This window comes from Populus trichocarpa, chromosome 6 (assembly GCF_000002775.5).
Source record: "Populus trichocarpa isolate Nisqually-1 chromosome 6, P.trichocarpa_v4.1, whole genome shotgun sequence".
NCBI lineage: Eukaryota > Viridiplantae > Streptophyta > Magnoliopsida > Malpighiales > Salicaceae > Populus > Populus trichocarpa.
Window position 1 is genome coordinate 5,061,019 of NC_037290.2, and position 15,939 is coordinate 5,076,957.

Genomic DNA, 15,939 nt, shown 5'->3' on the forward strand with positions numbered 1-15,939 from the left:
ATAATTAAGTAAAAATTATTTTTCAAAAAAAATTATTAAACCTAGTTAAGTTCATGAATCAAATCGTGTGTAACCGGAGTCATCTAATATGTCACTGTCTCAATATTTTTTAAAAAAATTCTTCTTGTTTATTTTTTTAAGTTGATCAATGCTTTTGTTGGTCATCCGGATTTCATTTGAATCTATTAAATAAATTAATTCACATTAAGTTAGCTCTTACATGATATAATTAGAAACTCGCGCTAGGTAAGGATTAAAGTTAAGGGGATTTCAAGATTCATCTTCTTGCCTAGGTTTAATAGCATTGTAAAAAAATCCCCATGCTCTTAGTGTTTTTTTTAATATATATATTTTTTAAAAAAATAGTTCGGCCCATGGCAGAATGTGGGTCAAAAATCTAAAATCCAAACGGATGGAGACTTGTGGCTAGGTCCACGAAATTGCCATCCTAAAGCTCTGCAGCCTTTTCCCATGTATTCTCGGTTCAAGGCTCACTAAGATTAAATTTGGGCCTAGATAAGCACATTGAAGTTCAAAAACACTTGTTAGGCACAAATCCAATCTTGATCGGAGAACTTCCTTCTGGTTAGCCCAAGGTTCACGTCGACCCCTACAGAGGCCTGAAAGAAAATGATGCGATTGATGCGATTCAACGAGCAATAAAGAACCTTAAGAGTAAAAATTCTTAAGAGAAACAAGCAATAAAGGCTTAACATTTGAGTAAAAATTAAGGGATCAAAATTCTAAACTATAAAATTGATGCGATTCAAGAAGCAATAAAGCCAAAAGTTCACTTGGGCAAGAGTAGACTGGATCAATAATTCCGTCAAATCTCCATAGCTTTTGTTATTGCCAATCCAGAGATTAATTCCACCTTAAGATCTCACATAGATCCAGAAATAAAGAATGAAATTAATAAAGAACATGAATTTCTTACATCCTAAAATAGTAAGGTAGTTAGAAGTACGCACAAAGTTAGATATTTGGCAGTTAAAATTTGTTGGCAAATTAGAAACAAAAGCGTGCATCACTCGCATTCTTAATTAATATTGGTGTCCTTCATCATGTTAGGGAAGTTCCAACATCTAACCAAAGCCCATCAAGCAACGTCATTTGGAGAGCCAATGAAGTACAAGAACTACAACATTAATCTTAATTAAATGTTTCACGTCACTAGCTAATCCTTATCTTCACAGCACCGGCTTTTACCATCTTATAATTAATGAAGTAATTAATCGAGAGCAAATTAATTAGACGAGGATGAGCCTACCCAACACGCACCTACCTCTCCCACCATAGACAGGCAAGTGAGGTCATGTTCGTAGGTTATTATAATTGCTAGATTATGTTATTAGGGCATAAAGAACATCGGCAAACATGATTGAAGGGCAGGAGTGAAAGGATGGTGTCATATGATTGATTGATTGGTTGGTTTTGGAAAGGAAATGCTTTTTCTATCAATGCCAACCAAGATGAGGGAAACATTATCGGGTGACTACTCTCTTTTTTTATATTCTATGTGGTTAGTTGAGATCAGAGGCTATAGTTAAGCAAAAGCATTGGTTCTTTTGTTGACCTAATGGGGAGGTCATGGACCACTCTAAAAGGAACCCTATGCTCCTAAGAGGAGCCCATCCTTTTGTAATCCTTGAGGAAAATACATTTTAAAAGGGTAAAATTAATTACGTGGTGATAGTGGTATTTTCTTAGCGGATTCTCACTCTGTGATGGAGATTAATTTTGCTTGTCTCGATAATATTCTTGATTAGGTGTTGGGGGGTCCTGTTGTTATCTTAACAAGGTAAGAAAACATATCATATGAAACAAGTTTTAGCACGGGGGCTCTACGATTAGATAATCTATGAGAGAGCTTTGTGAAGTCTAGAAAAAGGGTCAAACATTCCATTAGGTTCTTCATCATCAGTGACAGCCCTTTTTTTAATGTATTTCTGCAACACAATTCACCTTTTTTTATGTAATAAACAATGTCTAGAGTAGGGTAATTAAAGTAACTCCTACAAAGATTCTGTCTTGAGCATATATATATACATACAATAAACAACACAATCATAAACTGCTAATGTAATTTCACAGTGTAAAAAAACACCTGTATATAGTGTAAATATCAATAAGTTTCTCTGCCGCTGTAATTTATCCACCTGAGGTAAAGTTGGAGAAAGAAAACCATAAAACCGACCCAACTAATTAAATTTTAAATTTACTTTCTAAAATTTACTATTTTGAATCTCATAAACTTCATATTTCTAGAAATTTATATGATCGTTAATTTCAGGATCTATGAAATTAGTTAAGGTGCGTGTAAGCTAGTCTGAATATCTATAGTCACTAGAAAAAAAGAAAAAATAATAATAATCCGAAGAGTATAAAATTAATAAGGAAAATGAAAATAGAAAAATATATTGGTGAGTGGTGTCAGTGATGCCCTAAACTTGTTGGGTACGTGATGTTTTCTCGTGAAGTAGTGAACCACTGCAATAATAGAATGTACAAAGATTGGGACACTAACCACTGGCTACTATACAACCAGATGGGCTTTTCGTCTGTCACACGTCAATTTAACCGGTACGATGCTCCACAGATGATGAGGCAAATAGATTTGATTGATGCAGAGACTTTTTTTTATCTTTTGAAATTTGGTTGGAAAATAGTTTATCATTAATTGTTTTTATATTTTCATGTTTTTAAATTGTTTTGATATTAAAAATAAATTTTAAAAATAAAATATTATTATTTTAATATATTTTTAAATAAAATTTATTTTAAAAAATAAAACCCTATACATATCATCTCCTATTTATTTATAGTTGATAGGAGTAGAAGTTTGTTCATGATGAAAATTATTTTTTAAATTAATTTTTATTTAAAAATATATTAAATAATATTTTTTATATTATTTTATTTTTAATATCATCTTCTATTTATTTATAATTGATAGGAGTAGAAGTGTGTTCCGTAACAGTGGAAGTTATTTTCTAAAATTAACTTTTATTTAAAACTATGTTAAAATAATAATTTTTATATTATTTTATTTTTAATATTATAACATTAAAATCATTAAAAACAATTAATATAAAAACATCAAATCAACAATTTTTTAGCCAAAAGCATTTTAAAAATTAGATTTAACCGTGTACAGATAAACTAGATTTTTTTTTGAATAATAATAATAACATGGAAATCAAGGATATTAGTGCGGGCTGCCCAAGCATAGCAAAGTAGATGTGAAATAATTTTTTCTTACTGTGTGCGATGTTGCAAGGTTATTTTTAAAATTTATTTTTATTATTATTAAATAATTTAAGATTTCATGATTATTGAAAAAATTTCAATAATTTAAAATATAAAATATATTTATCCAGTTAAATTTTTATTTTTTTAATTGACATAGACATGAATATTTTATCAATTTCATGATTTTTTCAATACAAACTTAACAACAATTAAAATAGCAATTTGTAAGAATTCAAAATGATTTATATTTAAGGGGAAAAAATATATTTATTTTGACAAAACTTTCTCTTTTTTTCAATTTTTTTTTAATTTTGATGAATAATGCTTTTTTTATTATCATAAATTTGGTTCTTCGTATAAAACCTTATTATGAACTGTAAAATAATTTTCAACCAAGAAACAAAAAATAATTATTATTGATTATTCCTATGTGACTATATGAAAAAATAAAAAAAAAATTCAAGTTTTATTTATAATTATTCATGAAGTAGTTTTAAGAGAAAGTTACATGCACCGACTCTTTTACAGTTTATAAGTTGTATAACATTTTATATCCTCATTAATGCACGCCAAAAGACAAGATTATAAAAGATTGGATTATTTACAAGATTTTTATTATATCTAAATTAAAAACTAAAGGATTTTTTTATTAAATATTATAATTTTGACATCAATTTTTTTATATAAAAAAAAAGCCTTAATCACCACCTTTTATCCTTTTCTCCTAATTAAATCGCCTGGAGATTTTAAATCTTTCCGGGAATAGATTTTCGAGTCAGGTTCCAAGTTCAATCGGAAATCTTAATTTTGCTTCAAGAGTAAAGAATCTTGAGGGCCGTCGACATTAATATCTTTGTTTCGATGGTTTTCCCTTCCCAGTTTGTTTTTTTGCTGAATTGTAAAGGTAGCTAGGTGGATCAGTCTCATGGTTCAAAAATCTTCCCCAAGCACGCAGTGAAAATGACCCAAACCAGAAGGGAAAAAATCTTCCCAGCCTAATTCACAGCTATTTATTTCAACAGTTACAAATCTTTTTAAGAAAACGAACCATATCAGTATCAAATTCATGAATCTTTTCTCATACCACTTAATTTCCAAACAAATTTCCAGCTCATTCCCTTGAAGAACAGCTAGCCCTGAAATCTCCTTTCAAGTACATTAATTTGATATATTAGTGTATAAAATACTTTAATTTAAATAATATTGCTAGAAAATACATTCAAATACAAAATATGTTATGTTATACAATAATAATACATTTTAAATCATATAAATTGTGTTATGAAATTAGGATACCATAGAAAATAAATTTATTTTTAATGTTCTTCAAACACCAAAAAATAGTTATATGTCTATAATATTATACCTACAACATTTATATTATATGTATAGTTATATTTTATAAAATAAACTATATATAAATGAATGATATAATAATTTTTTTTTTCTATCATTACACTTTTTATATCACATTTTTTTTTGTATTCAAGGGGAAAAAAGGCCCAAGAACCATTAACAATATATATATTAATAGCAAAGCTAAAGTTTGCCATCAAATCTAGACCCTACAATCAAGGAAAGGAATGAGAAGAGATTGTTAAGGTTATCTCACATCGGTTGTAAAGGAGACACAAGTCACTGCCAGATTTAACAATTGTACTGGCATAAATTTATAAATGTACGTTAGTATTTACAAAAGCAGTTCGTACGCATGATTATTGGTCGAAAAAAATTTCGTTGTTAGTTTATAGACTGTGGATTAGTCTGTTTATAATAAATATCATTATGATTTCATTTATATTTACTAATTTTTTAATAGTGAGTGCGAGGGAAAACCTCACTTCACAAACTAGGTTTTTTTGAGAGAGAAGAGAGCCAGCCAAGACCCCCCTCAACAACATCACTCCTTTTTGTTAATTTGATAATCCGGGAAACGCTATGCAAAAACCCGTAGTTTCTCTAGCAGTAAAAGCAAGAAGAAAGTGGCTCGTGAGTGTCTTCCCATGCAAAGAAAACAACAAATGGAGTGGGTTTACATGACAACATTGGCACAGGGCAGCCTTCTTGTCCGTCCCACTCCCACCCATGAGAGAAACATGGCTGGTCCTTGAATTAGCCAATAGCACTACAGATCTCGCATGGGCTGTCCAATCACAATCCAATCTTGTAGGGAGAGAATGTGGATAAGATGATAGCACTGTCATCCCATTCCTTCAGTTTCTGGGATGTTCGGTCAAAACACTCCAAAGGGTAGGTTGGCTAACATGCTTCTGGAAATCTACAACATGGCAGAGTCTCCAAAGGAGCAGCCTAGGGCCAAGAAAATAAAATAAAATAAAAGGAGCAAACGGAGAGAAATATGGGGTCGCACATATATCACAATGAATTGCCCCCACAGCCAGACATCTGCATGGCAGAGCACTTCCAAAATACAAAAATAAAATAAAATTGTAAAGACAAGATAGCTGATATGTGATGTAAAGACTCTGCTCCAAGATCAATGCAGCCCCAACAAGATTTCCAGTTTCCCATGTTCTCTTTTGTTTTCTAGAGGTTTATCTGTTCTTACTTGTACTCCCAATAAGTTTTTGCCATGTGTATTGCAACAATGCCCTACTTTATATTTTCTTTTCACATTATAATGATGTTTTTAAATCAATTTACGCCCCAACCCATATCAAATCTTTAATTTGCTAATCTTTCTTAAATGCTGATGTGAAAAAACCAAGGAAATAAACAAATCTCTGGTGAGATTTACCACAAACAAACTTCGTTTCCATCCCTTCAGTTTTATTTAATGCTGAATTTTCTCATCTGGGTTCTTTGACTTCTTTTATTTGCTTAATGTTCAAGAATTGAAAAGTCATTGCAAGCGTACCATATATTCCCCCACACACACACACAAAGTACATCGCCAATTAAAAATTTCAAACTGGTGCAATGTGTGGCGTGATATTTATAATATAAATATCAATTACGAGGTCAATGGCGTAGTCTTTTTTTTTTTTTCTATGAATTGATGGGTTGCTGGGAGAGAAAGGAATGGAGTGACATCAAAAGGAGGAAGCTTCCTAGCACTTGGATGCACATTTTTCTACATGTGGTTAGTTCATGTGTGTGAAGGGCCACAAAACACACTCCATAAAGTGTTAATCACGTTCAATTTTATTTATTTTTTAAAAAAAATCTATAGTAACAATTGCTGGTTCTTGTTGTAAAAGATTGTTAACTTTATTATGCACACACGTAGTTTTCTTTTTTCTTCTTTTCAACAAAGATAAAAATAAAAAAATCTCCGCACAATGCACAATCCATCCATGAAATCATGTTTTTTTTCTTTTAAACATATCAATTAAACATGTAGACAACTTATTTGAAATCCGATCAAAAGGATTTAATTTTTGTATATCAAAATAAGAGTTTTGCGTGTGATGATTGTATGTATTTGGTATTATGATGTATAATGTTTTTTTTAATTATTTGAAAATATATCAAAATAATTTTTAAATTTTTTAATATCAATATATTAAAATTATAAAAATAAACACTAAAAAAACATAAATATGATATTTTAAAACAAATACACTTTCAAAAAAAAAAAACACATGAAAACATAAGTTCCAGCACAAATACGTGTTTTAGGTAAATATCCATGGGACATAGAAGAAGATGATAATTTAGTGTAAGAAAACATCCACACATCACATCTACTGACTTAGGACACATTTTAGTGAAAATGGCACAAGTTTCCTCTTTTCCCAATTGCAAGATTAGTATTGACAATTAGATACACCAAACAAGGATGTTTGCGAGTGGCTTCGGAGCCAGCCCAAGTACGGGCTGTCATACTTGTGCAATTCAAAAGGCTAATCTGTATCATATGGGATGATGCTGTGTTGCCCAGGCTGGCTGGCTGGCTGGCTGGTGTTGGATTGGAAATTCTACTTTTTAGCCTCCAAATTTGGAGCACATCGTGTTAACATGTCTGGCTAGTATTTTTTTTATTTTTCCTATCTCTTTTCACAGCAATTAGATGCCTAGAAAACATCAAGGCTAAATTTACTTTCTCAAGCGATTCAAGAAAGATTTGAGATAAGGATGAGTTTGAATAATCTTCATCATACACAGTACAACTCGAAATCCCAACAGGTTTTAGTCAAGAAATCATGGGTTTCTCCTTTTGATTTACCGTTCTTTTGACCTGGTCTTTAACTTACCATTTGAGCCGTGAAATCCACAAACAGTACATGGTTTCGAGACACAAAATCATAAAGAGAAGCAGAGAAAAGCAAGGTAATATTTTCTTGAAACTTCCTTTTAATCTTATGAACAAAATCCAAGGAGATTACTACCCTCATCAAATCTACAAACAAAATGCTCTCCTCTCCACATGAAGATCCTCTCTATATACCCAATTAGCATGATCAGAAACAATAACAGGTCCAGCCTTGTGGACCCCCACCCCCACCCCTCCTATTTTTGACAAAATTCGTAAGAACTAGAAAAGTAAAAAAAAAAAAATCATGTGGAAAGACAGGAAAAAAAGAGGAAATTACAAATGAAACACAAGGTGTTATACACAAGAAGAGTCAATCAACAACAGTAGGCCAATCTTTGAACCCCACGATCCCTAAGAATCCCATTGTAGAGAGCAGCTCTGTTTGCAGGCATTCTTCTTTGTTGACCATTTTTCTTGAATTCTGTTGATGTTGATGAAGAAGAAGAACAAGAGTTTTGACTAAGGAAAATGGCTTCATGTTGCCTCCTAAACTCCTGTCCATCCCCTCTTGGGTCCACCACATCCTCTGCAAAGTGCACTCTTTTCTTCTTCCCCTTCTTCTTCCCTTCTTCAAGGAATAAAAAAACCCCAATAACCATAAGCCAAGTAAGTTAAAAAAGAACATTTATACATGAGAAATTGCACAGGCTCAATGCATGACAAGATTTTCTTGCTGTTTCTTTACCTGATGAGATACAAGACCTTAGAGCTTGTGGTGAAGACTGGGCAATTCGGTGATGAAGATCAATAGGGAATTGACCAGAAGGAAGGAGAGATTTTTGGAGGCGAAAGGCAAGGAGAATTACAGTGCCGGAAACAGCCATGGCTGTGGCAAGAACCACACCTTGTGAGCAAAGCATAGAAGACATAGTTGATGAATCAAGAGAGAAAAGGAAAGAAAGAAAGAAACTTGAAAAAAGTGTATTATGTGACTTGCAGAATTTGAGAGAATATGCTCTGGTGGGGAAGAGGAGGAGGAGGTGGTGGTTTTTACTCTTTATGACAAGTATAAATAAAAATATAGTAGCATAAGGTGAGTGATTAAGATGTAAATAAAATAAATAACGATTTTGATCATCTATTGGAAGGGGAGAGGGGGAGGGGTCATTATTTATTTGTCAAAGTATTAATATTATTAAACAAATATATTTATTTATTTACTGTATTTGGACCAATTTTCCTATATTAAAAATAAGGTTTGGCTGCTGATTTGGTATTAAAATTAGGTGTTGTTTGGTGATTCAATAAAAAAAATATTCATATTAAAATAAAATCAGAGGATTCCTATTCTTACAACATTTTTACAAGGGAGATGCTATTTACAGTAACTAAATTGGTAATATAATTTTTTAAATGGTGTAAATATTTTACTTTTAATATGTTTTTAATATGTATTGTTATCAAATTTACATATTTTTTAAAAAAATAGATATTTTTTTTTATTTAGTTCATATTAAGTGTTAAAATTAATAATATTATAATAACTCTAATTATAAAACCATGACTGACTTGAGGGGTTCACCCAGGACCTAAATTAGTCCGAGTTTAATAAAAAATGATTGACTCGACCGGACCTAATCAAAAAGCCAAGTCGACCTGAGTTAAAACAAGGGTAAAAAACCCGTTGATTTTTTTTGAATTTTTTTTTTTTGTCAAAACAAGGTTGTTTTGATTATTTTTTTTGGGTCAGCCAGGTTGACCCTCTTGACCCGTGACTTAAATCTTGTCTTGGAACGAATTCTGAGTCGGGTTTTAAAACTATGATAATAACCATTTTTATTTATACATTGACTCGGGTCAAATAATATTGACCCTCCCTACCCGTGACCTAGACCTTGTCCTAATCGACCCTCAATTCAAGTTTTAAAACTATAATAATAATAATTTTTATCTTTATATTGACCCAGGTTGACACTCCTAATCCATGACCCGGGTCTTGTCCCGGGTTGACCCCTGAATTAAGTTTTAAAACTATGATAATAATTATTTTTATTTTATGTTGACCTGAGTCAACCCGGATGACCCTCCTAACACGTGACCTAGACCTTACCCCGGGTCGATCTCCGAGTTGGGTTTTAAAATTATGATAATAACTACTTTTATCCTCATATTGACCTCGATCGACGGTAAACCTCACTCGTGATCCGGGTCGACCCCCAAATCGGGTTTTAAAAATATAATAACAACTATTTTTATTCTTACACTGACTTGGATCAATCCGGATCGTCCCAAACTGTGCCCGGACTTTCCCCAGATCGACCCTCTAGTTGAGTTTTAAAACTATAATAAAATTATTTTTATTTTAACAAGTCTTAGTCGGAGAATTTTAAAATTAAAAAGAATTTTTTTTTAAAAAAAAATATTGGATTTAAAGTGCATTCCTTTATGCTTCATGTTTTCATGAAAATACAGAAATTAAGTGTAAAGTGTTTTTTTAGTTGATGTCAGTTTTTTTTTCTTTTTGATTGAGGACTAGATAAGGAAAATCTTATTGTCTGGTCTCCATTCTAAGGAGAAGTGGTGGGCGGCGCGTAGAAGTCACATTCCAGTCACAGACAGGTGGTGGGTGTTGCAATTTGTTTTTCGTTCAAGGTAATATGTGGTGCCTAATTTTGACATTTGAGAGATCCCGTGTCTTTGGAGTTGAAGGATTTGTTAGAAATTGTGAGCTTCTTAAGATGGCAATTATTGGTGGCTAATGACAGCAAGAAACAGCTTAATTAGTCTTCTTTTTCCCCCTGAGTGAGCTTAATTAGTGTTGATGTTCCATGTGAGTCCACTAAATTTTCATAAGTCCCCATAGAATGTGAGATTTCATCCATAAATGGTCAGAGGCCTTCAAAAAATTCTTTGTATTTGGAGTAGGTTTTTGTCTGTCTTTTTACCCTAAAATCATTAATTTTGTGATTCAATAAATGACACATCATAATCATGTCTTATTGTTTTTATTTCAATTAGTAGTTAATTGATAGTATTAAAAAGATGTGAAGTAGAACTTAATTATGATTAAAATAAAGGATTAATTCGACCATTACAAAAAACATGAATGACTAATTTAAGACTTAATATTCTAAATAATTAAAGCAAAGAGAGTGGTTTCACGCTTTAAAGGGAGCGATTGTTGGTGGTGCCTGCAGCCATCAATTACTGCAATGTTACCACAGCCCTTGTCATCCATGATGTGTCTGAGCATCATCCCATGCCATAAGAGGGGGATTAATTTTTTAATTAATTTTTTTCCCCCTAGATGCCTTGATCATCCTGTTGAAGATAGGACGATAACTTTGGAGCAAATGGGATTAGAGTTTGACTTTACATGGTTCACATACCTTAACCCACTGTGCTTTACTGATTAATTATAGTAGTTAGATTCTAATTAGTGCCATGACCTCACATTAAGGTTAAACACCCGCTGCCTTAATTAGACCAAATCAACGCATCATTAAGATGCTCTCAAAAAAAGGCTGGTGGTAAAATTAATTAATATGAAAAATACCCTTCAGTCACACATTTAGATTCCATTAATATTTATTTTCTAATTCTTAGAGTGGTCCCAAAGTTGAAATGGCCCAGGACAGACCTAACTATTATATTAGAACTTGAGTTTGAGGTGGGCGAGGCGAAGATCTACCTGAGCTAGATGCATAGCCACCCCTAAACGTTGAGAAGTGAAGATTCAAGAAGAAAACATGTAATTAGGATATCAAGTCACTGCTTCACATTGCAATCCATTTTGAATTTTCTTTTAATATTATTGAATTATTTTGATACGCTGATATTAAAAATAAATTTTAAAAAGATATTAATATGATATATTAAAAAAAAAAACAGAAAAGTATGTGCTCCTGAGTGCTAATTACTTAGTTATGTCTTCCACTTTTCAAGTAGGAAAAATCCCATCTTTATTGACACTGAAAATCCTCTATCCAAGTGGCTCTACAGTACTCTAAGTACAGTAATTGATCGTTACCATGCTAGCTAGTCCCTTTCTTCTCTTTGAAGGAACTCCGACAATTATGATGATGACATAAAGATAACAACACTTTGTTAGAAGAAGATTGATTCTTCTAGTTCATGGACTTAGAGCCACATAATCCATGAAGAAGGAAATTGCTTCGTTCATGCGTGCACTCTTCTAAATCCGAGGAAAGAACTCTTTAACTCTTGTTGAATTATTAATGAAAATATGAGACCTTTGAGATAGATAGAAAGGCACATCAGGAAAAGGGGAGTGCTTTAAATTCCTGGAGTGAACGGATAGACAAAATTGAGTCACACGAACAATTTTCCACACGATTTTTTAAGTTCCCACTTGACATGTTGCCAGGAAAATGTTGCTGGTCGGGGCTGCCCTACGTTAGATTCAAAAACCTCACCAGAGGGTGGTTGCTAAGAAAGAAACACTTAGTATCCATCAATCTATTATGGCTATCAAGATCATAGCCAGAATAATTTGTGGATCCGTATAATCTAGAGGTCCAGGATCGAGACTTGGTTAGGCTATCATATCAAAAACATATTTAACTTGAAAATATAAATTATTAGACGAAGCTTTGAGAACTGATTTATGTTGACTCTCTTACACCGTGTGCACACAACTTTTGGAAAAACGATATCTTTGATTTTGCAGCTTTTTAAGAATAAAGTTGTTATACCTACCGGGACATTTCACATGAATCACCAAATATCTCTCCTCGAGAAACCAACGGGCCGGTAAAAAGAAACACAAATCTTTGCTTACCTTGGTTTTGGTAGAGAGAAGTAATGGAAAATGTTTCATATACAACACCATTTCCCAGGGTTTCAGTATTAATTCTATGCATGCATCTGTTAACTAGCTACAAGATCATGAAATAGAGAAAACATCTAAGCTGTGAGGATTGAAGGGAGTAACTCAGATTTCCGACTCGAAAAGGCGAGCCTTGCTGCCTGGGAAAAATTCTGTCCCAGGAACCTCTGTAAACTCCCCATTACTAGTAACTCCGATGGAATAAGCAAGCAAATGTCCTAGCAAGTCCTGGTCTAATTACATCTCGGATGACTAGAGGTGCCACTATTTTTTTAGCAACGTGATAAGCAGGCTGCTTGTTGGTAGGCTTCCATTCCTATCTCTGTGTTCCTGCTCCCATCCATCGATCGTTGATTAATGTTGGCAGATCCGATGGATATGCATTCGTTATCAACTGCAAAGTGCAAGCATGGTCAATTTTGGCATGTAGTTGTCATAAAAAATGAACTTATTCCTGAAATTTAAAGGAATTCTGTAGTTAAGTCCAGGAAAACATGAGAGTATTTTCAGTTTCTTTTTACCAAAAAAGGGTTCCATGTTTATCACCCATCAACTTCCTTGAAGAAACAAACATGTAATATATGTTCATCACAACTTCAATCAATTATCAAGAAATTAAGGGAGGTAGGACCTGGGATATCTAAAAGGCAAAAAAAAAAAAGAAGAAGAAAGGAAGGAAGTAGACGTTTCCAAGAAAAGGAAATTTCAGATATTGAAAAGCTTGCCAATCATCATCTGGGCATGAACATAGATCATGAACCGCCTAGCTTTCTATGCTCTACTGTAATCTGAATTATGTTCAGGTCTCTCTGAAGGTTCATATTCTTCGGTCTTCTTTCCCTCTCGATGTCCAATGCAAGAAAATAATCAGTAGTCCTTTGGATTTGCCTCAACCCCCTTAGTCTGGAGGGCTTCAGCAATATCACTATACATCATCTCCGTTGTCCTCTTTCGCCAGTTCAATATCGCTTGAACGGAACCACTGGAATGACATCATAGACGGAAAATCTTTCTCCAGCTTTAATTTTACTAACAATCTTTAATGAAAGTTCTTTTGGGATAAGATGCAAAGACCCAACCTCCTCAACCTTTATGTCATTTGGAGTCCTTATTTTCAATATAAATGAAGTTCTTTGACCGTCTAATGGAATTGATATAAGCATCCTGAATGCTTCTGTCGAAGGCATTATCCTTCGCACAGACGAGCCCGACTATGGCTGCATCTTCAGGAGCTACTGGGAAGCCAAAAGCAGCTCGATCCGCCGTCAATCGACCAGAACAATTGGACATTCCATGTTTCGTGGTCTTCATGGAGCATAACAGGAGATGGAAGTTTAAAAGTGTCGTCTAGTTCTCTTAATTGACGAAGAAAGTCCTCCCTACCTTGCTTTCTTCACCTCTGCTCGACATTGACAAAGACATCCCAAGCATCCTTCCAACCGACAATGAATGTCATGCAAACGCTGCCTTGCTCCTCCAATATCAATTGAGGGACCTGCAAAATTGGGCTGAAGAAAATCATTGTGGTGTACCGTATCCAAAGTTCTGAAAATCGAATGATATGGAGTGTCATATCTACCATCACAAAGGTCAATATCACCAATGAAACTCACAATCCTCCTCTTAATTCGTAATTCGCTGCTAGGGCATTTCACTATCCACCACTAGAGTCTTCTGATGATGGTCAACTTTGTAGAAATCTTTATGTCTTGTATAATTCTCTGTCCATTATCAGGGTTACGGGGGCATGATACACAATGGAATTTTGTGTTATAGTATCCTCATCATGTGCAGACATCAATCCTTCCTTCTTAAGCAACTTCACAGAAGTTCTGTCATCCCAAACGAGCATCAGGACCCTAACACCTTCGTTGTCTTTTTTCTTTAGTAGCTCTCCTAAGATCATGTCTCCTCCTGGATTTTGCGTGCTTGGGCCCCTCACCACATGTGATGTAAATCAAATGCTTTGCAATAGAAATGGCATCGGAAATGTTTTCCCTGCATCGATGTGGTTCATAATGCTTGCCCCTAGCTAGAGGGATTTTCGGGAAAAAAATTATCAGGGACATGAGCATCTTGGTGAAGTGCAACTCTGCAAGCACTTCTTTGACAAAAGAATGTGCAAGGGACACCTGGAAACTTCGGACCTGTAATCCCTTTAGACCAATAATGCCATCAAAGAAATGCACTTCCAAACGAATCCTCGAACCCTTATGTGGACGTCTATGGTTTTTATGCAAGATGTTAAGCCATTTATGTTCTTCTTTTCCATCTAGGAGTTCAGCAGCAGGAAAATAAGCTTTCCTTACTGCCTCTGTAGGCCTTCTTCTCGAGAGAATATTATTTGATTTTCTAAATACATATACGTAATGAAATTGATAAATCAAATTTTTTTTAAGAGTTTCAAGGATATTATTAGACATATCTAGAGTTATTTAGGGTTTATATGAAAATTACCTGAAGATCAGATGTCCTTTTTGGCTTCAAATAATTGCTTTAAAACTGGGTTGTCGCAAACTACAAGCCGTTCAAATATTCAGTCTTTAACGGTAATTCACACAAACCACTAATAAAAAATCTCCTTAACTATTTTAGAAGAGAGAGATTGTTTTACTTTAGAGTGTTATCTCTTCTATTTTGTGTTTTAAATGTTTTTGTATTGTACTCTACTCTTAGAAAATAAAAGACATAACTTTGTATTTATAGAGAAACTTAAAAATCCTTTATATGATAAAATGTCAATTTGCCCATTAAATAATATCACACATATTATTTTAGTCTAATTTCATAAATTTATTCAATCAACTCTTTACTTTATTGTTTTTAAGTCTAAAATTGTAATTCATTTTATTAATTACATTTTAGTTTTTAATTTTTAAAACTTATTTACAATCAACTCGTACTTGATTAGTTATCTCATTTTAATTTCTAAACAATAGTTTTTATGAGTGCAACCCATTAGATTCCTTAATAAGTTAATCCAAATACAAATCATAATCTAAAATAAAATAAGATTAAATAAATTAAATAATTTAATTTATTATCAATTCAATAATTCATTTATTTATTTTTGAAGATCAAGTACAACGTCTAGCAATATGTCATGATCTCCTAAAATTCAGAAAGTCATAAGTAATTTGACTTAACATTTCAGTAACCAGTTTCTCAGTGTAATTATTATCCCTTCATCATGAATTTTCTGATTTAAGCAGTATAGCATTAAATATATATATTTTTTGTTAAATCATGTTAGTTCTCAACATTATAGTCATTGATTACTTGAATATGATTTTGAAGCTATTTTCAAAACTCATTTCACCTTGACCAAAGAACTCACAATCAAAACTATTTGAGAATAGATAACATATTTTTTTTAATTCACTTAGGGTGATGAATTGTCTCTTGATTACTCAAATACTTTCATATAGTTTATGTTATACCCCATATACTCTTCTTTGTTACCATTGATTAAGACAACGTCTGGTTAGGATCAAAACATAACACTCCTTATATAAGATAATTTAATTATCTCAACTCTAAGGATCATTTACACAACTATCACATTAGCCTTTCCATAGACATAAATGATCTCTCCGTATGAAATTCTTTTATAAGTTAG

General features: G+C 33.0%; 1 protein-coding gene and 1 pseudogene across 2 annotated transcripts; both read right to left on the reverse strand.

Moving 5' to 3' along the window:
• Window positions 1–7,551: 7,551 nt before the first annotated feature.
• Window positions 7,552–8,597, reverse strand: LOC7485475 (uncharacterized). 2 transcript variants are annotated; one of them, XM_002308950.4, is made up of 2 exons: window positions 8,217–8,597; window positions 7,552–8,099 (listed from the first exon to the last, which is right to left on the reverse strand). In XM_002308950.4, the coding sequence occupies exons 1-2, from the start codon at window positions 8,398–8,400 to the stop codon at window positions 7,846–7,848; spliced, it is 438 nt and encodes a 145-aa protein (XP_002308986.4). In that variant the 5' UTR covers window positions 8,401–8,597; the 3' UTR covers window positions 7,552–7,845. The 2 variants fall into 2 exon arrangements, with proteins under 2 accessions (XP_002308986.4, XP_024459017.2); XM_024603249.2 differs by having other exon boundaries at window positions 7,552–8,096; window positions 8,217–8,563.
• A 3,648-nt stretch (window positions 8,598–12,245) lies between these two features.
• LOC18099938 (phospholipase D alpha 1-like) lies at window positions 12,246–15,765 on the reverse strand (annotated as a pseudogene).
• Window positions 15,766–15,939: the final 174 nt, after the last annotated feature.

Excerpts from the sequence above, each read along its gene's own strand:
- LOC7485475 (XM_002308950.4), bottom strand. The coding sequence starts at position 8,400 with ATGTCTTCTATGCTTTGCTCACAAGGTGTGGTTCTTGCCACAGCCATG. Across the intron at positions 8,100-8,216 it reads AAGGTCTTGTATCTCATCAG|AAGGGAAGAAGAAGGGGAAG; the intron begins GTAAAGAAACAG and ends TATTCCTTGAAG.